Below are 22,661 nucleotides of genomic sequence, written 5' to 3'. Positions count from 1 at the left end.
TGATTTTCGTAGCGGCAGAGGGGTTATGTATATGGAATGTGATTTGGAACAGTCAAGTGGGTTTGCTACCAACTAAACACTTAAAAGTACCATGTGTAAGGAAGGCATGGAATCAAGAATAGACACACAAGTGATCAGTTTTGTTTATTGAACTGTATAGGTAGGGTGGAAAAACACTTAGTCTAAACCTAAGATGGGAGCAAGCTACGACCATCAAATCAAAAATAAGGCAGTCCTAGTGGTGTCTTGTAAATTAAAAGGCCTATACTAAGAAAAACCTATTGCCAATCGTTGCGCTAAATACAGTAGAGTATGGGATAGGGCTCACAAGAATTGAAGTGTTTACAAATAGGTCAGGATGCAGTACTCATGGTCTCCCTTCCCCCACCTTTTCAGCATGCGAGAAGGCGCGACTCTGGAGCACAGCACACGCTCAAGCTTTCCCAGCACGAGACGACAGTTCTGTTTTCAGCTATCGGGATCTTCGCTGGCCAAGTCTCTTGCTCTGTAAAAAGTATCTTGCCTTCGAGAGCCTGATGCATTCAAAATAACAAGATTCCTTTCTGCTTGTACGTTGGGTGATGCTTTTTCACCCTTGGACCCCCCTCTGTGGTATTCAGGAATCATGTCTTTTTGAACAGTTCAATGTGGATAACCCTCTGCCGGGTTCACTCTTGTCAACACACTGTTCTTTGGGACTTTAGACTTTTCCCCTTTCCATCAGCATCTCTCCTTCGGGTTCACTCTTGCGAATTTCAGTTCCTTCTAGTTTCTTATGATGTGGGATTCACTTCCCTTATTCACAATCATCTGCTGGTCAAAGACTTTTCAGTTCGGTTTCTTTATTGGTCCTTCCCTCAACTCACCGGCTGTGATGAACCGCTTGGCTTTCTTCGTATCGGTAATCAAGGCAATTACCGCGGTAGCAGGCACCTCCCTCTGTCCTACTTATCAGCGTAGGCACGCTCTGTGTACCGTTGACATCTGCTGCAACACACTTGGGCTATTGTTCGTGATCTTACAATTCCTTCCACTGAGATCTCACGCGCGTTGGACGGAAAGGGCAAGGTCGCGTCTCTCCTTGTCACCCTCTCGGTTTGTGCTGTCTTTCTCTTCCTCCTTGAACTGCCGTGCCTGGATAGCTGTCTCGTTGTGCGGTCTGCCTTGCTCGTATCGTGCTCTTGTGCTCACCCTTTTATCTCTGTGGTGAAGAGCAAGGGCTGTTAGGTGTGTGTGATTCTGGTCAATTGCCTGATCCTTGTGTTGGGACACGTCGGGTAAATGGCTCTGGTATTTGGCTGTCTTTCGTGATGTTCGAAAGTGTTAGAGTTGTAAAAGGGGGGGTATATTGTTTACATATCCTACGGGGAAGAAGGATACCTCGTCTCACCCGTCGGTGTCCCACTTCCACTACCCGAGGACCCCCCCCCCCCCCCCCCTCCAGGTGATACTCCCTCACTGGTCCACCCCTAGGAACTGGATCCAATAGCAATGGCTGTGTCTTGGCCACCGGATGACAGATCCCTGGGGACTAGTCAGGGAGACACCGTTGGGTTTCTCACATATGTAAACTGGGATTTTAGCTTGGGGAATGTTTGGTTCAAAGATATTACTTTACTTTTAAATTGATTTAGGACAACTGAAATTCAAGTCCAGACAACATAGTATTAACCTGCGTTGATGGTCAAGGAAGAAGGGTGCCAGATAGGAGGATAGATGCGAGAATTTCGAACAGGAAGATTCATCCAACTGATGAAGTATGTTGATGTATGAGAATATATTATTTACAAGTTTGTTTATAGACCGTGGAATGTTAATATTTGTTTTTGGGTTTATTGAAGACACCCGAGGACCATCCTAAACGGATCGATACATGTACATGTCATACTCGTCCTATCAAAACACTGCCACAACTGATGCTTTCTAATTTAATAAACGCTAAATGGATGGGTAACCCCTACTTCGCTGGCAAGAAGGGGAAGCAACTCACAATATTGAACAAGGTCAAGCCAGCGGATATGAAACTAAGTTCACTTGGGAAAACATGGTTCCAACAAGAACATGAAGGCAGTAACCCAAATTCAACTCCGCTGATCACCCCATACAGACCACAGAAAAAACTTTTTTAAAAAATACATTTTTATTATTTTAGTCAAATTTAATTTAAGAAAATATTAAATAGTTGAAAATACACACAGGAATAAACATACAAAAATATAAAGTGCAATGTGTGTTAAAAAGTGCTGGCCACAGAGGGAGGCAGCAAACAATTCAATGCCAATAAACAATTCAGGGGAAGAATGACAGTAATCCCTCAAATAACTATTCCGTTGCCAAGGCCACCTTCTCCATCAGGGAAAAAAATTATCTCTCCGGCTAGAGGAGCGACATTCCCCATGTATTTCCACAAAATGGACCTGACACTGTACACAGATGGTGTTGCAGTCCGATTTCAGGAAAATGGAATTGGCGTGTGAAAACAAAGAAATAATATGAGGCAGGGTAACCAAAAAGGAAACACACCAAACGCAGGTTACAAAGGAACATACAAAGTACTTTATTTTATACTGAATCCAGTTACAAAAGAACAGAACAAAATTCAGATAGCTATCGACCCTCAGTACAACACAGCGAACTCCGGCGTGGTTCGGTGTGCTCAGTGAGTGCAAATATTCATTGAAACAGTCAGGCTTTTATACATTTCTCTAGCCTGTTGTCCAGCCTTTTTGCAGGTTAACCATTTCATAAATAAGTTACTGCTCTAGGGTCCCTTGTCGGGTCAAATCTAGTTCATCTTAGGTTTATACATTAACAAGAAGAAATGGTAATAATGTATGCTCTAGGCCTAACATTACAATGCAGGACTTAATTTATACAATATAGTTAAGCAGGTGTTCTCATTCAATTATAGATCAGTTTCGGTGATACAGGTAATCCATTGCACACAGGTCAGCAGAAGGTCAAGGTCTCAGCTCATGACCCTAACAGGTGGCCTGCAGGCAAGTTATACATTAACTGTACAGAGGTCATGACAATCGAGTTCTGTTCTGAATAACATAGGCTACCATTTTAGCTCACATGGTGACTTTATAGAGCAAGAAAACCTAAAATGGCGGCTTGACCCAAAATGACAGTTTACATGGTTTCTAAGGTCAGGACCTTGCAATGCGAGTTTATTCACATGTGGTTTATAAGCAGCTTGTTAGCAGCTTGGCGTAGGCCAATATACATATATTCCTAGCAATAGGAGGCACGATATAATTTCTAGTTTGACAGGCGAAGAACTTTCAATCGTCTTTGGACAAGCACTTCTCGAGGTACAGCAACTGGCAGATGGCACTGAACACCACCAAGACCACTGCTAGACTATTTACCATCAAGGAGCTCCCGCATATCTGTCTCAATGTAGAGACAAACAAGTGGGAGTGCAGCAATTGGTATCTAGATGTGAACCTCGAGAGCAAGTACAACTGGAGAAACATGATAAGAATAGTCATCGGAAAGCATCTGGTAAGCTGGCAGAGCAGTAGTCTCTTCTGAAGACAGTCCATGCTTATCCAGAGTAAAATCAACACCTACATGGTGATTATCAGACCCATCCTGACACATGCCTCCATAGCATGGAGCACCATCCCATAATGACACCGGATGATTCTTCATAAAGTACAAAACAAGGTCATATGGATAGCAGATGGAGCCCCACTATTCACAAGAACCGTCTTGCAGAGGGAGCTGCTAATTGAGATGTTGGATGAACATCTAGCACAGCTGAACAGGAAGTTCTGTCGTGGACTACATCAAAATGCAAACCCATTAATCCAGAAACTTGCCACCATTACTGTAAGGCCCTTTGACCTCTACCCGTGGCCAATCACAGATCTAACCCTATGGCAACTCTACTGTGGTATAACCCACATTAAGAAAGCAAACCAAACCTCAATTACATAGTCAATTGAAGTATTGAGGCTCAGCCTCGGTATACAATCGTAACACTGACAGACTAAAACTGTCAGCAAGATGAAGAAAGTGAGCGAGTGTTGTTCCTTCAGGCAAGGGAGCATGTTTAAGTTTGGAGCCCTTGATACCTCCCCTCTAGGAGCAGCAGCAGACAAATGAACCACCTACGCTCTGCTGATCCGTGTCTGCACCCTGTGTACGGTGAAGAGATTAGAAGAAAAAATATTTCAAAGGAAGCAAGGCCTTGGAGAAAATTAGATGCTGCACTCTCTCCACTGAAGAAGTCTAGGACCATTTGCTCTCCTTGAAAACAATAATAAAAAGGGAAACCACTCCAGTCCTGCAGGCCTCACACAAGAAAGTGCAAAAGGGAATATAAGATAAAACAAAATGCAAATGGATGCAGGGGCTCCTTCCAGCCTGGCCTCTGGGCTCCATGCAAAGCACCTCACAAGCGCCAGAGAATGGAAAAAGCCACATGAAGCAAAAGGAAAACGAGCTTTACTGTTCCAAGGACACTTTGCGCCTCTGGCACCGTTCCAGGAGAGGAAGCAAAAACATTGTTTGGCCTGGGTTCTTTCAGCAAGCCCCCAGTTCATGGGAAAAGCACAAGGGGTTTGCCCCAATGCCACCCGCAGCTTGCAGGGTGTCTACAAAGAAAAGGAAGAAGTGTAACTAATAAAAATAGGTAAAAGTTCAAACCCACCGTTAACCAGCACTTGAAAATAAAGGAGAAACATAAAGGAAATTAACAGTCTTCCCTCCAAGGAAGACCTCCCTATCTGCCCTCTCACAGAAGCTGTACAAGAGGAATCCCTGTTGGACATATCAAGTACATGTACAAGAGAGAACAAGAGAAAAGAAAAGCAATGAACGAGACAACAACCTGGACGGCCAAGAAAGCGGATACGTTGTTCTCTTTGGGGTGCACGGGTGAAGTACGGCCCTGACACAGTGGAGCCATTGTGGCTGGTAAAGATCTTGCCCTAACTCTTAAGAGGGTTTCCCTGCCTCAACTAAAATTACGACTGGACCTGTCGGGATGTTCAAATCAAAAGTCCACAGTCCTATGTCAGAATTCTATGTCTGTCCCTTACACTTCTAATTAGACTAAAGAAAGTTATGTCTCCTTGGTTTAGAGGAATAGGTCCCTTCCCCTGGATAATTAAAGTTCCCCAACGTGGAATGGGATCCTTGAGGGTATATTTCCTTATCCCCAGGTTGCAAGTGCCTTTAGAAAACAAAGTATAACGTTCCCAATTGGAAGGTTGTTTGAAGTTACAGTTCAATCTCAACTGATTGGGGAATGTCTCCCTTTCCCGGGCCTTTTTTGGCTTCTATTGTTTGATGCGGGTTCCAGACCCTTCTTGGCAAACCTGGTTTCTTCCCTTCCAGGTACTGCGAAGAAGAAGAGGGAGTGTGCTTCTCTTCCTCACTCGTACACCTAGTCCACTAGCATGTCGGGTATTTTTGACATGGGTCCCAGACCCTGCTTCTCCGGTTTCCTGTATTTTTCCAATCTTCCCCAACAACCCTGGTAACTTCGGATTAAACTCTGGTTCTCCTCTGCAGGGAGCATTTCAACAGCTGCGTTCAAGTTCCCCTGCTCGCTTTCTCTATCTCTCGCACATGGGCTCTGTGCTTCCTGCGGCAGTTCTGCAGCTGTGCAGCAGGACGGCTAGAGGCTCTCTTCACGACTGCTCCCTATCTCCTGGCCTGGACTGCTGCAGCAGCTCTGCATGCTTTCCCATGTTCTCTCTATTGCAGGGTCGGCTCCCTCTGCTGCGGTTCTGCTGTAAGGAAAGCTGGGTGGCTGGAGGCTCTATCCGTGACTGCCTGGTTCGGGGTTTGCATCTGTCTGGCCTCCTTCCAACTCTTCCCCTGTCTGCCGACTGCAGACCGGATCGAGGCCTGTATTGCGTCTATTTGGCTAAAAGGGAAGAACACAAATTGTTAAGTTTCCCCAGCCCCTTCTCACAATAACAAATGATTGGACTCAGACTAGCAGAAGAGACACCCATACCGTATAAGGTTATAGAACATGGCTCATTATAGGCCGTTTATTAATAACTGATAACACACTAATACATCTAAACCTGTATATTCAGATTAGAATATAAATGTCATAACTGTTATCAATACAGCAGAAGAAAAGTTCATCTTGGCCACCAGACAACACTGCTTAGTCCCTCAGCAGGTAGATGAAGAGATAGTTATGATCAACGGGGTCTGAAACGGAGCGTCCTCCCTATCAGCAAGACTGCAACACCCAGGGTTCACCATTGAACCACCTTTCCGTGATGACCTCTTTTATGGGTCACCCCCACCCCTTCCAAATCGTGTTCTGCCTTCGGCCGAAAGGCAGATCACAAGTCGAAGAGACAAAGGGTCGAAAAATCCAGTTGAAAGTGGAAAAACCCAGCACTCCTCTACTTGCATGCATTCCCAGACCCCTTATCAAGCAGCTGCAGCGCACCCCAACTAGCCTTCTGTATTCGTCCTTCACTGGACAATACAATAACTATTCCCTGTAGTCAGTCCGCCTGCAGAATATCTGTGTCCTTGCTCTGTTTTCCCTGCTACTTGTTCATTCTGTGAGGCCCGCGGAAGCGCAGACTTTATTACTGCAATGGTAGATGAGTGTTCAAAATAGATGCGCATCGACGCCATGTTGTTCTGGCTCGCGTTTTACACCCTAGCATTACATTCCACTCCTTGAATACTCCACTACCATAACACGTATGTTGTTCAGAAGATCAAAACCTACAAATCATTCTCCATATATTAGGAATACATGAAATACAAAAAAGGCTAGTCAAAACTACAAGAATACCACAAAGCCAAAACAAAGCAGAACGCAATGATGCAGGAATCCAGGATAATACATATTCCCACCAATTTACATATCAATCTTGAGTTACCTTTTGTAACAAGACCCTTAATATTTTTAATATGCTTTTCAATAGGGCAGGAATGATCACCTAAATCAAAACAACACATGCCCTCTATTTCCTCACAACCTAAATTATGTTTCAAAAACCAATAATTAATCACCCTATTTTGAAGAATGTTTATCTAATAATATTTCAGTTAATGCTTGTGAGGTTTCATTAAGCCCCTTAACTACTAAACAAGCAAGCTTAATCATGGTTTTATAGGTACCTGCAGCCAAACCAAAAATACCAATAAAAGAAACACTAAGAGCAAGCACTTGGGCCTCCGAGACTAAATGTACATCAAAATTACAACCGGAGTTAAGGTATGATAAGAAGCAGCACGAACAGAACGCGTGATTGCAGGTGTTAATGGGTACATCATCAAAGCAAGCCGTGTTAAAGCACAGAGACCACCAGAAATATTAGCAGGAATGTAAGAATAAGAAAAATTGCCACAAGAAAATAACCAACCAGGCGGAAGTTTAACATATTTCAAGTGGCTAGCAGTGAGAATGGTGAAGTTGCAGATCATGTCATTGGAACCATCCGTACACGTTGCAATAGATCTTGTACATAATTGTTTCTCAGAATCAGTATGTTTGAATAGTTTATCCAATCTCAATTGATATAAGTAACATTTTGTAAAAAAACTATACCATTTTAATAATAAAAAATATATATAAGTAACATCACATGTCATGCTATAACAAACGTCAGCAGGAGCAATATCGTGTGTGATAACGAACGTCATGTTATTAAATTTATGAAACGTGTCTTTACAAAATGTAACATACTCGTAAATTGAAAATGAATTTCAAATATCCAAGTGTTGCACCAAAGAGTCATTGTGCAATGTTCCAAATATGTGCTTCAACACAAGTGTGCGTCGGAATGGCCACTAAACGAGTAGAAATTAAGTCTGTAGAACTGTGCACATCCGACGAGCAAAAGTGTGAAATGTTAAGTACTTTTTGGGCCAAATAGATCCAAACATTTCCTGGCTGTTTTACTAAAGCAGAATAACTCTGATGGGGAAAAGGAAGTAGCAACTCCCGGAAGAAACAAAGGTAAAACCTTGTTTTTGTGCTCTCGTCGCTTTCTGAATGCAATCTGATAGGCAGCAATGATTGCATCCTCGGGAGCATAGGTAATAGGCGGTGCATTATCATACATCCAAATGCCACGCTCCACTTGCAGAATGGAGAAGTCTTCCACATCCTTTGACATGAACCCGTACCCTGCCGAAAGGACTCCCAACGTGCAGCACACAGGCACTCAATACACTTAGGATCTAAAAGACAGTTTAAAAAAAGGAAGATATCAGTGAAGTACATAATTCACGTAAATAACATTTGTTGGCAGGGATGTGCACCCATTTCTTTTTCTTTTTTCCAGGTTCCATGACCAAAACAAGTTGATCATTACTGGATGCTATTACATCAGCAGGCACGGGTGGACCAGTAGGTTTCTCAACCCATAACATTTGCACCAGGAACCATAGTGTCAGATGAACCAAATACTTTATTCCCACAAATTGTCTATGTTGCGGGAGGTTCGCCTTTAGCACCCATGGATATTTTAATAGGCACCACAATCCAATTGTGCAATTCGATCTCCAATATGAATGGGTAGCATATTTTCACCACTACTTAAAAGAATTACTTTAATGACGCCTTGATAATCAATACCGCCAAATACTTGGATACCTTTAGGGCCAATCCCGATCTTGGAGCGATCAAACCCATGTGTGCAGAGGGAATATGTACACCAATACCAGTATCGATTACAGTAATACTGTCAGGCTGTAAGCAAACCTCCTCTCTAGCATGCAACTCTCCCCCTGCAGATTCTGGAGTGGCACGATAAGGCACCAAATCGCTTGGAGATGTTTCCCAATAAGGCAAAGTTTCATGTGCACGACTTGGATTCATTTACAAAGCTGGCGTTAACATACACATCAATGGAGTTTCACTGTTAGCAATAGGATGGTTAAGAATTTGGACTGCTTCAGACAAGTGTTCGCGCCAGCTCCGCAAAGTACCATCACTAAGTTTGGGCAGTTGTTGTTTCAATAACCCGTTAATGCGTTCAATCAGACCAGATGCTTCCGGGTGATAAGGGATGTGAAAAAGCCATTCAATCCCTTTCTCAATACAATAATCCACGACCAATTTACCTTTGAAACGGGAGCCATTTTCACTTTGAATTTGTAATGGGACGCCATAATACACAGCAACCTGATCAAGTGATTTATCGTATTAAATTGAGTAGCTCTCTTACATGGTAAGACCATTAAATAGCCTGAGTACGTGTCCACAATTGTACGTGCATAAACAACCTTTGCTAATGGGCATAGGGCCAATATAATCAATTTGCCAAATGTGACCTGGCAACTTCCCACATTTTTAACATGCCATGAATTATGTGTGGAATAGATCTAAGTTTCTGATGTTGGCATATAGGGCATTTTAAAATCAGTTTTCAGGATTTTCTAAAGGGATTTTGATTCCGCCCACCTGATACTAGGCTTCTCTCCGAGATGTCCACTTTTCTGGTGGGCCCACTTGGCAATTCCCTCCAAGTCTTCTTCAGCTTTAGAGTCCACAATTTGAACTCTTGCATGTCCATATGCAACAGAATTGAACCATTGTTCTAATGAATCTGTTGCACAATGTGCATCTACATGAAATACAGTAACAGTAGTATGCACTAGCATGTCAGCAATGTCTTGCCATATTTCTTTGCCCCACACTTCTTTATTGTGAATTTTCCATCCATTTCTTTTCCAAGCCGGCAGCCAGACTACTAGACCATTAGCAACCAACCATGAATCGGTATAAATATGACAAGTACCAGGCGATTCTTGTTTTTATTTTTTTTCAACTTATTTTTATTGGCATTTTTTAAAGTTACAACATTCAACTATTGGAAACCCCCCTCTATCCAAGAGTTATCCTTGGAGCTCTATGGTCCCTCCTGGTTTCTGGTAGCAGCTGTGGAGGAGTTATGTCCATGCAGGGTAGCTGGGTTCCACGTTTTCTTCCTGGTATTTCCCCTTTATAGGTCGAACTCCTTGAGGCTTTACAATTCCTAACAGTCATAGATCTAGGGCAGCATGCTCTACGAGCTGCCTCCTTTAGGTATTTCAGAAGGCCGCCGCAGTCTGTCGCAAACTATGGTCACCATGTATCGAGTGACCACGTTTTTGCGATCCACTCATGTTCTTGGGGAATCTCTTTCGATTTCCACTTGCACGCTAGGACCATAGCTGCCGACATTGTTATAATGACATACACTTTACGGCTTGACTTTGTGGGGATGCCTACCAGGGCCCCATTCAGACCGATCATATCCAGGCCTCTGTTTGTCCCCGTAGCGATCCCCAGGACGTGGAGTATGGCTTGTCCGAATCTGTCAAGTTCCCCACACACCGCTGGGAGAGAGGTGACGGGTTGCGTCAATGTGAGAAGCATGTCTGCAAAAGCGGCCACTTTATAGTCATATCCCCCAAACGGTATTCCTTTTATGTCCTCTACTACTCTTATCGCTGCCAAGAATGGTTCTAGATGCTGTGCGTATAACGGCGGTGAGAGGGGGCAACCCTGTTTTGTGCCTCTCTACTATGACCGGCCCTGAGATCTGCCCATTAATTGCCAGTCGGAGGAGTGGATTTTAATAATTGGCCTTGACCCGATCTAGGTATTTAGGTCCAAAGCCCATCTTAGTCATTGTAGCAAAAAGGAAGCCCCACTCCACCCGATCGAAGGCTTCTTTGGCATCTATTGCCAGCAGGAGGGCAGGGATCCCTTTCCTCTGCGCCTTCTCTACCAGGTGGGCAATTCTTCTTACATTATCCGCTGTCTGCCTGCCTCTGATGAAGCCTGCATGGTCTGGTTGCACTATTCTAAGCATAATTGTCTCTAGCCTGGTTGCTAAGATTTTGGTGTGTATTTTAGCATCCACGTTTATTAACGCTATCGGGCGGTATGACCCGCATTCTGCCGGGTCTTTGCCCTTTTTATGTATAAGTATGACCTTTGCCTCCTCCATTGATTTGGGTATGGCTTTGGTGGGTCCAACATGGTTAAACAATTTGGCTAGATGGGGGATTAGGATTTCTTTATGTAATTTATAGAATTCCGCGACATACCCGTCGGGGCCTGGGGATTTATTTAGTGGCATGGTGGTTATCACCCTTCTGACATAGTCCTGTGTTATTTTCTCTTCCAACTGCTCCCTCTCCTTTCGTGAGATAGTCGGCAGATCTATCTTTTCCAGGTAGGTCACCTGGGCTGTGGGGTCCGTGTTGTCAGAGGCGTATTGGGTGGTGTAAAACCGGCAGAACTCCCTTTCTATGTCATTGTTGCTGGTGAACATCCGGCCCCCTACCCCTCAATTTTCAGGATGGTTTTATCCCCTTCCTCCTTCCTTAGCATTCTGGCTAGAAGACGGTCAGATTTATTAGCTTTGACGTAGTATTTATGGCGCAGACGAAGGTGGTTACGTTCAGCCGCTCTGGTCTGAATTGGATTTAGCTGCCCCCTTACTGCGTGATACTCTTTTGATGGCACCTGTGTGTTTTGAGCCCATCTGTGCCATAATTTGAGTCTGTTCTCTAGCTGTTCCTCCAATTTCAGCTCTCTTCTAGCTTTTATCATGATAATCTTTCCCCTCATCGTGGCTTTGGGGGCATACCACCATAGCTGCAGAGGAGTGTCTTCCAATGTATTAGTCGCAAACTCCTGTAGCTCTTCTATTTCCCGGGTTAGAACAGCGTCCTTAAACAGGTGGGTCGTGTAACACCACCTCCACAGCCCAGGAGGGCCGTGTGGTCGGAGTATTGTCAGGGTCAATGGGGCATGGTCTGAGAGCGCGATCTCTCCTAAGGCAATGTCTGTGTGGTTTTGCCTAGCAGTGCTTTGGAAATCCATATTTAGTCTATTCGTTAGTGTGTCCTGTGCGCGTGTGAATAGGTGTACCCCACGTTGCTACCCCGCATCTCCCTCCATGCATCCACAAGGGCCAGGTCAGCTGTGCTCCGGTATAGCCCCAGGTTTGCCTAATGCAGGACTCCAGGCCCCCCACACCCCCACTGCTATCATGATTTGCAAATGCTAGGGTTTTCCTGATACCGTAGACGTATCTTTTGTTAGCGAACGCCCTCCCCGGGCTCACTGTACAGTCTCGGGCTATTTCTCCAGAATCTGCTTACAGTTTCAGGTGATCGGTTTTGGCATTCTGGCATAGCTTTCATCGGGTCGTTTTGGTGCGAAGTTTGGAGGGCCTCCTTTCTTTTTATCATTCAGACCCCACTGTAGACCATTCTCATGGTTTGCGAGTGTTGCGAAGGTCGGCTTGAGAAGTGGGTCCCGCCGGGGATTGCTCCTCCAGGCCCAGCAAGTCCATTCCTTGTTCGCAGGTAGTGATCTTGTGTTGTCTGCCTTTCCAGGTGAAGCTCAGACCAAATGGGTGGGTCCATCTGTATCGCACCTGCTGGGCACGCAAGTGTCAGGACCGGACCCATACGCCTTCTTTTAATCAGGGTTAATTGTGCCATATCTTGATATAGAATTATCTCTGTGCCGTTGTAGGTGATGTGCCCTGCCTTTCTGGCTTTCTCTAAGACTTTTTCTTTTGTGCAAAGCTGTGGAAGGCCACTAGGATGTCTCTCGGTCTGTTTCCTGGTTTGGTGCAGGACGGACCCACTCAGGATGGTACTCAGCGGGAGGATCTCGGGAGGGGAGGCCCCCCAATCGTACTAGGGACGACAATCTAAGGAGAATGTAGTATATTTCTCATCAATCCCCCTCACCTAACCTGCCTTTGCCTTGCCATCCCATGTACATGTCATGTACATAGTAGTAGCAGTACGGAGGTGAGGGTGAGGCAGGTCCACCTTGGAGAGAGCGCTCGGGAAATTACGGGGAACAAGGAGAAGGTACGAAGGCATGAAGGGCACTCCTTGAAGCACCTTTTGAACAGTCTAGTGTTTCACAAATTCCTATTGGTTAAGACCAGTACAAAATAGAAGGTGGGGAAAACCAAGCAAGGAGTCGGACCCTCCCAGGAGAATCTAAAAACCTGGAGGATGTCCAGTGTAGAGCAGCGGAAGCTGCTGACCGAGACACAAGAACGGGAAAAGAGGCGTTCTCACCTGGTCTGCAGTACCCTGGCCACCCGGAGAGCTGGAAGAACGGAAGTCTGATGGCGCGGAGCCATCAGATGGCGCGGTTGTGGAGAGACCGCCACTCGCTCAGCACCGAATGCTGCGCTGCCGCTCCAGCCGAAAGGAGCAACAGAAGTGCTTGCAACCGTTGAACAAGACCCGACAGAGACTCAATAGGTACAAGGCCTGTTGGGGAAAGAAGGGAGGCCACGAGAAGTCCGGAAACCAGCTTCTTATCATACCTTAACTCCGGTTGTACTTTTTAGAGACTGCCTTAAGTAATTTGAGACACAATAATACCTGCCAGGCTAGTGAACAGGTTTATATATTTTTTTTTATTTTTTTTATTGGTTTATTTCAAACCTTTTAACAATTAAAACGCAAATAAAGAACAGAATGAACATAACATTACTTTCCAGGTTTCACTGTTCAAAGATCAAAATAAAAAAACACACAATTCAAAAAGCAATTACAACTCATCAATAAAAATATATAAGCACTATTCTCCACTAAATGAACACCACAATCACCCTGGAGACTAATTGCTCCCTATTATACTAATGCCTCAGAATCATCACTCAAGGGGATTCCATTCAAGAATTTAACCAAAGCAAAAACCAACATGTGGCTTTCACCCATTAGGGATTTGAGCCACCAGTCGTCTAGGCCTATTGTTGGAGCTGAGGCACATGTTGAGCCCAAAAACGGGGTCCTCCGAGGTTTCCAGCCCAAACACTTTGTTAACAATTGTTTCAATGTTTCTGTCTCAGAAGAATTCTGGCAGTATCTACAAGAATACTGGTCCGCCATCAGATGTTTCCTGGCAACTAATAATTCCGTAGTAGGGAATAGATTTAAACCCTCAAAGTGCCTCGTACTATTCCACACAGAAAGATCTTCAGATATTTGGGTACCTGTTTCAGATGTTTAGACTCTAGGACATTAGTCTTTCATAAGTCTGTTTATTTCTTTTGGCCTGGGTCAATATCCAATCCTGTTGGTTGAGTTTCTCTTTTGTCAGAGTGAGGTTTGAAATTAAAGTTGCCTCTGAAGAATCCCGATCTACCAAACAGTCGTTAGGTTAAGTTTCCCATAAGCATAGGTAATCCTGATTGGGCGACCCATCATGGTCTCCCAAAATGGTTGTTGGGAAGGAGCTAGCGCCTTCCTTCATTCCCAAGCTTCCCTAGCGCTTAAGAATTAGGCACGATCTTCTTTTAAACTGTTTCTACGCACTACAAGAGTCCAGGTGGGGGGAGCAGGGGCACTAAAAAGAAAGCAGTTATTTAAATATAAGGTGCGCACAACTATTATCTGAATAAGTTTGTAAAATGTTAAATTCTAATTCATTTTTCTCAAAGCACGATAAAAGAGCAGCAGGCTCTGTGCCAAAAAGAATGTGGCCTGCGCTAAAAATGGATCGCAGATCAGTGTTGTGTCACTGAGGCTAAGCTCTGGCAGAGCACACAAAGTGGCTGAGCAGCTATTGGCTGTCTGTCGAAAGCCCATGCAGACTAAGAATAGGGGATTGTACATGCTCAATGCACGACATGCAGAATTATGGAAAATTAGGTTTTAAGGGGAACTACTGGAACATATATATATATATATATATATATATATATATCTATATCAAAATGATGATAAATAGGAGCTACAGTGTATTCTTGAGTAGTATGTCCTAAAACAGACCTCACCAGCCATGAAGGAAGGAAGACTGCAGCACCCCTTGTAGGGATGAAGGACCATTTTGTATGAAGCCTTGCCATTATCCAGTGACCAAGTCAAGTATATAAGGCCCCTGCCTGGACCAGTCTGGATGAGCTTGGAACGGTTAGGGACAGAATACTGTTCAGGGAGCAGAGTTCTTTGCCACCCATCCTCATTCCTGTAAAAATTAAACTTGGTATCCTTGCAAGATAAGACTCTTGGCCTTAATTCCCTATAGGGGTGAACTTTAATCTGGTGTGAGCGTGATTACGTTGGGCTACCTTTCATGGTCAATTGTGAGATCTTTTGGAACAACAAAGATTTATGAAAGAGTTGAAGGGATTTCCACAAAGAGACTGAATAAAGGTTAATAAACCAAATTCAAAGCGAATACAGGCCATGGGCAACATCTTAAGGATTCACAGAATTCACTTCCAAAAGAGCCCTTCTCGAAGGTCCCAAATTTGGCAAGTGAGATTTAAGCATGATTCCGCCCCATACGAGAGTATTGAAATTACTTTTTGGTTATAAAATGTAATCCATGGGGTCATAGAAAACTTGCTGAATCTACAATATAATACCATATCCTGGCAACCAAATATTTAACCTTTGATCTTAAAAGGAATGCCCAAGGTGTTTCAACTACACTTTGGTTGACAGACGCTTAAATAGGTAATCGAGTTGACGCATTCCAACGGTTGTTGGTTTATTTGCCATTTGGAATTTGGGGGTAGACTTGCCTCTAGGTCTGCCATTAAATACCAGAATCTTTGAATTTTTTTTTATGTTTACTCGTAGATCGTTTAATTCCTTATAAGAATGCAAAAAGGTTAAAAAGAATGAAGGCAAGGGCACAGCCTTGTTTAAGGCCCCTATTAACTTTAATTACCAGCAGTCCCTCTGAATTTAGGCAGACCTGCATTGTGTCCGATTAGAGGGCTTCCATTGGTGCCAATATATTTTCCGGGCATTTCCAGGCCCGCAGTTTACACCACAGCCGTTCCCGGTTCACACTGTCAAGCTTTCTCCAAAGGCAACGTATAGCTTATATTTGCCTTTCGTTGTTTGGAGCTTTAACAGGTCCAACAAGAATAGATTGAGACCCGTACCTATACCTCGAACAAAACAGGTTTGTCTGGGATGTTGATGTTTTGAGTCTATAGCCCACCTAGACAGCCGCTTCAACGAAATAGAAGCAAAGATTTTACTCAAACTGGCGAGGAGGGCAATAGGGCGGTAGTTGCCCAGGTCAGTTCTTAAACCCTTCTTAAAGATTGTGACCAGTAGGTCCACTGGATTGCCTTGTGGGGGGGACCTTCAATTTAGATTCCCCTGGGTTGTTGGAGAGGCAAGATCATCCAACAGAGCTGTAATTTGCACAGAATTCTTGTGCAAATTCCAATTAGTCTTATTGTTCAAAGAGGCTTCAATAAGGGCTATATCTTGGGACAGCCGTAGGGCTAATGAAGAAGAGGGCAGCACCATTGGAGACGGGTAGGCGCTGTCCCTACCTTTCACTGAGGCTTTGTGTGGTGCCGTGGAACAGGAAAAAATAGGCGTCTGTGTAGAGGTTGACTCCTGCAGTAGCACAGGTGGCACAATGGGCAGAGTCATCAAGGGGACACATGCCCACACCCCCAAACGTCCAAATTGCATTCTGCCCCCCCCCCCGTCGGGCCGTTCTTAAAACCCCACTACTCTTAGTCAGTAGCACAGAGTTTGACCAAATTGGGGTCGCTCAAGGTAACTCTATCAGGAGGTTCAAGGATAAGGGATTCCTCCATAGGCACAGGATTCAACAGTGACGTTCCAAAAGCGGGCGGAATTGCACCCTCCGCACCCAACATCTCACCGTCTATCACATCAAGCATTGACACCAGCGGCGGCCGCAAAGGTGAAACCATAGATGGAAATCAAGTGGGAGCCCTCCGTAGAAGCAAATCACAGTGAGCCAAGGGTGGTGAAGGTTTGGGAGCTGCCGCCTTTGTCCACGGGGAAGGGGTTAGAACGGCCGCAACAATTGCACTATCGGGATTCACCAACGGGTGGAAAGTCTCGCCTTGCACACAGGTCTGGAGCCGCGTTCTTCCGCATGGCATTTCTCCCTCCAACTCCATCTGGTCCGGATCACCGGGCTGTCTTGCAAACAGCTGATTTACAGAGTTGCCGTCGCCTGCGTCTAACTGCGGTCAACTGCGACTCTGCTGTGCTTACTTTGGGATTTTAACCCCTCCTCTTCCTGCAATAGACAGCAAGGGGAGACTGTGTGGACAGCTATTCACTGGCAGTACTGTCACAAGCACAATTCAGTGGTCACCTGCGACTCAGCTGACACCCAGGTCTATCACCAACGAGATATAAAGAGGAGAGAAGGCTCTTGGACCCGCAACGGAAGAAAGAGGTAATCGCAACCACTCTTCACGTCACAGTACCTGGCAAGGAAGTGAACCAGGTCTGCCAACACGGTTTGGGACCCGCATCCCAAAATAAGATTCTGAGAAGGGCCTGGGGAAGGAAGTCATTCCTCCGAACCCTCGTGAACTGTGAAGCCAAAAGGGATCCGGGGAAGGAAGCCATTTACCCCCTGGTGTTGTGTACCATGAAGCCAATCGAAAGAAAGCCTGGGGAAGGGAGTAATTCCCTGGTGCTGCAAAAATGTGGAGAACAAGATACTTTCTCCAGGAACCCAATAGTGAAGAAAACCATGGGCAATAAGGAATGATTTTTGAGTTGGAAATGAGAACTGTACAGCATCACAAACTGGAAATGTGTTTTGTAGATTGGAAAGAAACTGAAACCTGGGTAAGGGAGTCATTCTCTCAGGCAAAGTTACCACCTGCAATTGGAATTATAGTCCATTGTCCAGAAGAAAAGAGCCATTCTTCTGGACCAAGAAGTTTCACTAGCTCTTTAGTATTAAAGTGTGAGGGACAGAAGTGGGTATTTTGACATGCCTTTGACATCTGACCGAATACTTAGTTCCTTAGTTGAGGCAGGGAAAACTCTCTTGGAGTTGGGGAGAGATGGGCTTCCTCTTTATTTTGACTAAATAAAGGTTTATGCTAACAATCATGCCACGTGTGTGTCAGTCTCCTCCTTCTGCACCCTTACAAATGTCAGTTCTACGTGATGAGTTGAAACGTGTCCTAGGTTTGCTCCTATGAGATCAGGAACCAGGAAAAAGGAGTGGGGGTGAGGCGACTGATGCAGTATTCCCCCCCCCTTTTCCTTACATCTGACCCATCCTATTTTATAGGATTCTCAGATGTCCCAACTAACCCCCGCCACCCCCACCCTCTTTTCCACATAAACACTGGGCCGAAGAAGAGGGCGACTGAGAGTAAAGCGGCTAACCCTTGCATAGCTCATTGGACATGTCCCACTAATCGGGTCAGGCACTTGACTTTAAGTGCATACATCTGATACCAATTAGCTCTTCTCACATGGATAAAAGGAAGAACATAGAGACGCACTCTGAGCTAGGTGAAACACGATGATCAAGAGCAGAACTTCCGAGGCGAAGGTGAACCTACTGGAGCAGAGCGATCGACCGAGTGATTAGAACAAAGGGTAGAGAACCCCAAGAGTTTCCTGAAGACATGTGGAGAATGTCCAGTCCCAAACAAGATTGCATTGTGTTTCAAGGATGCCAGCGACCCTCCTGGGTGAACGGCAGAGTTGGGAGGCGAAGCCAAGCCTGTGGTACTAACCTTGACCCGTGAATGAAAAACTGCAAAGACCAGAAAGAAACGCACACAGCTGGTGAGTTAGCAAGCGTCATGAAAGACTGGTGTCTGTTTAGGAAAGAAGTTGCAATAGTATATTGCACAATAGAAGGCTGCACACATGTGGATGAGATGCAAAGAAAGGCAGAACTCTGATGAACTTTGAATGCCTGATAGCTGTGAAACAAGTGATGCCGAGTAGCTGAGTGCTCAGGTGAAAGCAAGTGGCACACTCGAAAGTCTCAGTGAAAGATGAAATGTTTTTGTTTGATAAAGTGAATGAACTATAAGATGTGAAATGGTGAAGATTAAGCCAACCAAAAGGTGAACGTCGAACCTTTGTGCTTCTGACATTGAACTACCCAGTCCAAGAGACAGTGGGGCAAAAGGGGAAAGTAGAAGTGGTTCTGCGGAGGTCTATAGTAAAAGCCACACATTCGAAAGTGTTCAACTTCAGGAAAAGGTCTGAGTCCGACTGAGGGAGACCAGAAGTGTAATTGGTTTGGAGGGAACACCTAAAGGATGTGAATTAAGCGTGGGGAAGGGGAACCCCTGCTTTGAAAGGCCTGATCCCGACTGAGGGAGACCTGCAAGAATTTTTTGTTGAACTGTGTTTTGAAAGTTGGAAAGGGAGACTTTAACGTGTAAGGACCGGCGGGCATTGGGTTTTGTTAGTATAGGCCGTTTTGTTTTTACGGACTCAACTAGGACTGTTTTATTTATTATTTGATGGTAGAGACTACTGCCATCCTAGCTATAGGGCAAAGTAGGAGTTTTTCCAAACCCAGAAACGGTAATAAAGGTTTTAATTAAGTCGTATCTCCGCAAAAGGTACCAGGCATAATGGAAAGCTATCTGATACTTCTGCAAAGTTCTGAGAAACTACTTTATGCGTCTCCAATTTTATGTCATGGGTACAAAGGAAATTCTATATATACGTGATGGATCTGGTATGGTGAAAGGAGTTTGCAGGCATTATGAGAGCAAGAGAGAAATTGAATCATTATCAAAGCTATTGCTTGTGTCCAGCTTTACATACCCAGAGAATGGAATATTTCAGCCGACATGTTACCAATTCTGAATGGGTACCAAGATACTTGCTTTGGTTGAACATTTTAAATGGAAAATCCCTGTCAATAAAGTTAAGAGCACTGTTTGTAAAGAATGTTTGTAAAGTTGGCAAGTCTCATTATTCCGGTCGGATTTCATTAGCGTCTGCTCTTGCATATAGCGATTATTAAACACTGACTGTTCAAAAGGAAAGAGAGTTATAAAAAATGTTGTTGTGTACATTGGGAAATCAGCCTAAAAAGCATAATTGAATTTAGGTCAGATTGTGTTGTTTTTTTTCTTCTTTTTTTATCTTAATACTTGTGTAAAGCTTATGTAATCTTCTGTATATAATTGTGATGTATTATGTGTAATGGTATGTGATACATTATTATGATGGTTGTATATTAGGTTCTTAATGTCAATTCAGTTTTTAAATGCTCTATTCTTTTTGTAAAGTTTTTTTATAAACCAAAACAATTATTAATATTTTAAAAATTAAGGTTTTTACAAATTGTACCTTTTTGTCTGTGTCATACTTTTGATACCATGCATCACTTACAATACCAACATCTGCTGGTACTAGTTTAGGGTGAGATGGTATTTGATGTTTGATGAAAAACATGATTTAATAAATGGTTGTATTAAGAGTGTTGGTTTGTTTTGTCACGTTTATATAATATAGTTATCCATTGGGAAAATGGTCTCTAGTAAAAAAAAAATTAAAAAAACTAAAATGTACAGGAAATATGAGAACCTGCCATTTTTAATCTAACTGTGACCTGTTAGCCTAGTGAACAGTTGCTTACAAACGCAAGCAACATGGAAATGGGTTGAAAATAAATATTTTGTCCTATTGAGGCGATATTCCCCGAGGTGGTGGGTCCACCGTATAGGTAACATCAATGCCGTCTTCAATGCTGATGACTCGTGTCATCAACATTGAAGACGGGCCTTCCTGGCTGAAGGCACCGTGCGGTGCCGTGCAGCGAGATGTTTGTCGTTTTTCTTTTATTTTTTTAACAAATTAAAAAAACACCTGTGTGGTGCTCAATTTATCGACCTCGGAAGGATGAAAGGCTGAGTTTGGCCCTGCCGGTCCGCACGGATGTCAAAGCGAGCGCTCTACTCGCTGTGCTATTTGACCCACTTGGGTGAAATGCCAACTTCTCCCCTTCTCTGTAGTTTGCCTTAGATAACCTCCCTCTTTCAATACTCATTTGACCAGTTCTTGTGGCTTGTTTCAATGTTCTCCAGCCCTTTTATATTTCAAAACAAATGCAACTTTCACACAATTTTTCCTCCCTCAACAGTATCAGTTTAAAATGTCTCAATGTTTATAAGCACATTGCCAGCCTCCAGTAAAGTATAAGCACAGTCCTGTCCACCCGCCAACCAGTGGTATCTATTTAAATGTCTCTTTCCACTTCACAAAGGTTCACTCTATTTCCTGGCACTCTGCCCCTGTCTCAGGAGCAATCCCTTCTATGGAGATGTTCTTGAGATTCTTCTCGACTCCTCTGATTGGGTCACGTTTTATACCCATTGTAGTTCTTGCTTCCTATTTTACGGTCCTTCTACGCCATGGCACATGCTTGTTCTTGCTCCCAACAGGGGCTTGGCACCTTCAGATTGTGGCCTTACCCCATACTATTGCCTTTGACAATGCTTTCCCTCTCATGGCTTCCTAGTCTCCCTGGTTCTGGACTTGGTCTTTGAGACCCCTTCCTTCTTCCCACACTCCTGCTCGTGCTGCTCTGCCTCTCCATGGTGATCTTTTCTGGCTACTGCATGTTGTTCCCATCTTGCGACCAATTTGGGCTTTTTCCTGGGCCACTATCTTAAATCTTGATAGCTGATTGGGTCCCTCCTAATAGATTCTGGGCTGTAGGTGTTTAACATTATTTCAGATGGAGGGTGTGCTTCAAGGGCTTTGTCCGCCATCTTTGATTTGTAGAGCATGTGTTCACACCCCAAGTGTTTGGCTCTGGGAGTACAACTGCATCTGCTATTCTCTGCATGGTGAGTTTTTGTGTAGTCCACAGTACATGAACAACGCAGTTATGAACTGTCTCTTATCCTGGGATGGTGTTGAGTGTCGCATTGGAGAACTATTTGGGGTGGGTGGCACACTGTGCCTTTATGCATTAATTTATTTTCCTTAAAGGGCCACTAGCAATGCTTTTTCACACGTGAGTCCCTTGGCCATTGGCGGGAAGTACATTGTGTAGAACAGGGTATTCTCCTCATACCACTTCTATGCCTGTCATCCAATGTCTCGGGGAGGCACCTGGCCGACTGCGTCATCCACCCCTAAACCTGCAGAGGACTTCACATGCCCGTTTGCCTTTAAGCAGGTAGAAATAAACTGCAACATTTGCATAGAATTTGTTCCATTTGTGTTTTTGTTTTTGCTGCTTGAGCAAATTATATTGAGTAATGAGGGCACCATGTTTTTGTGCTGTTTCTTTTAACTGATGAGAATTTGGATTGGCTGGTTGATCCTTTCATTGGTATTTTTAACGTCTTCCTTCTTCTCTCATGCAGGTGAAGGTTTGGAATCTCGACAAACGGGACGGGGGGACGCCACTGTGCACCAGGATCTTTCCAGCAATCCCGGGCAACAAGCCAACGGTTGTGTCGTGCATCACTGTCCACGAGAATCTTAACTTCATGGCTATTGGTACATGAAGAATCCTTCACTTTTCAGCTATGGTGTGGAAGGGATGCCGATGTGCTTCTACTCCTCGATTTTTGAATTTCTCCAGAGTCCCCTCAGTTTGCCTAAAATGCATGTCACTTGTCTCGGTTTCAGGGGTCTCTTCTTAACTGTGGTTCTTGCACAGACTGAATATATCTTTTCCGAAGTGTTTAGGCATTGCATGCAGGAATAATTATTTCATTTTAGATTTAGGATTAAAGTTTAAATAATCAGACATTGAATAATCTCTTTGGTTATTTTGCTGTAAACTTTATTGGAAGTACAACTTTTGGAAGCAGTTTCTAACTCCACTGGAACTTGCCTGTGGCTGAAAACTGGTAGAACGTACACAAATACTCATTCTATTAATCAACCAGCTTTTAATTTTCCAATAGAAGGAACCAATGTTGCAGTAC

At 44.1% G+C, this 22,661-nt stretch overlaps 1 protein-coding gene across 1 annotated transcript in view; it reads left to right on the top strand.

Annotated features, from left to right (window-relative positions):
- VPS11 (VPS11 core subunit of CORVET and HOPS complexes) overlaps nt 1-22,661 on the top strand; it is a 314,076-nt gene that overhangs the window by 38,873 nt on the left and 252,542 nt on the right. The window contains exon 3 of the mRNA XM_069614391.1: nt 22,092-22,227. Within this exon, the coding sequence (XP_069470492.1) occupies nt 22,092-22,227 (136 nt within the window). The remainder of the gene's footprint in view (nt 1-22,091; nt 22,228-22,661) is intronic.

Source organism: Ambystoma mexicanum, chromosome 9, assembly GCF_040938575.1.
Source record: "Ambystoma mexicanum isolate Mex_15411 chromosome 9, UKY_AmexF1_1, whole genome shotgun sequence".
NCBI lineage: Eukaryota > Metazoa > Chordata > Amphibia > Caudata > Ambystomatidae > Ambystoma > Ambystoma mexicanum.
This window is presented reverse-complemented; position numbering and strand designations above follow the sequence as displayed.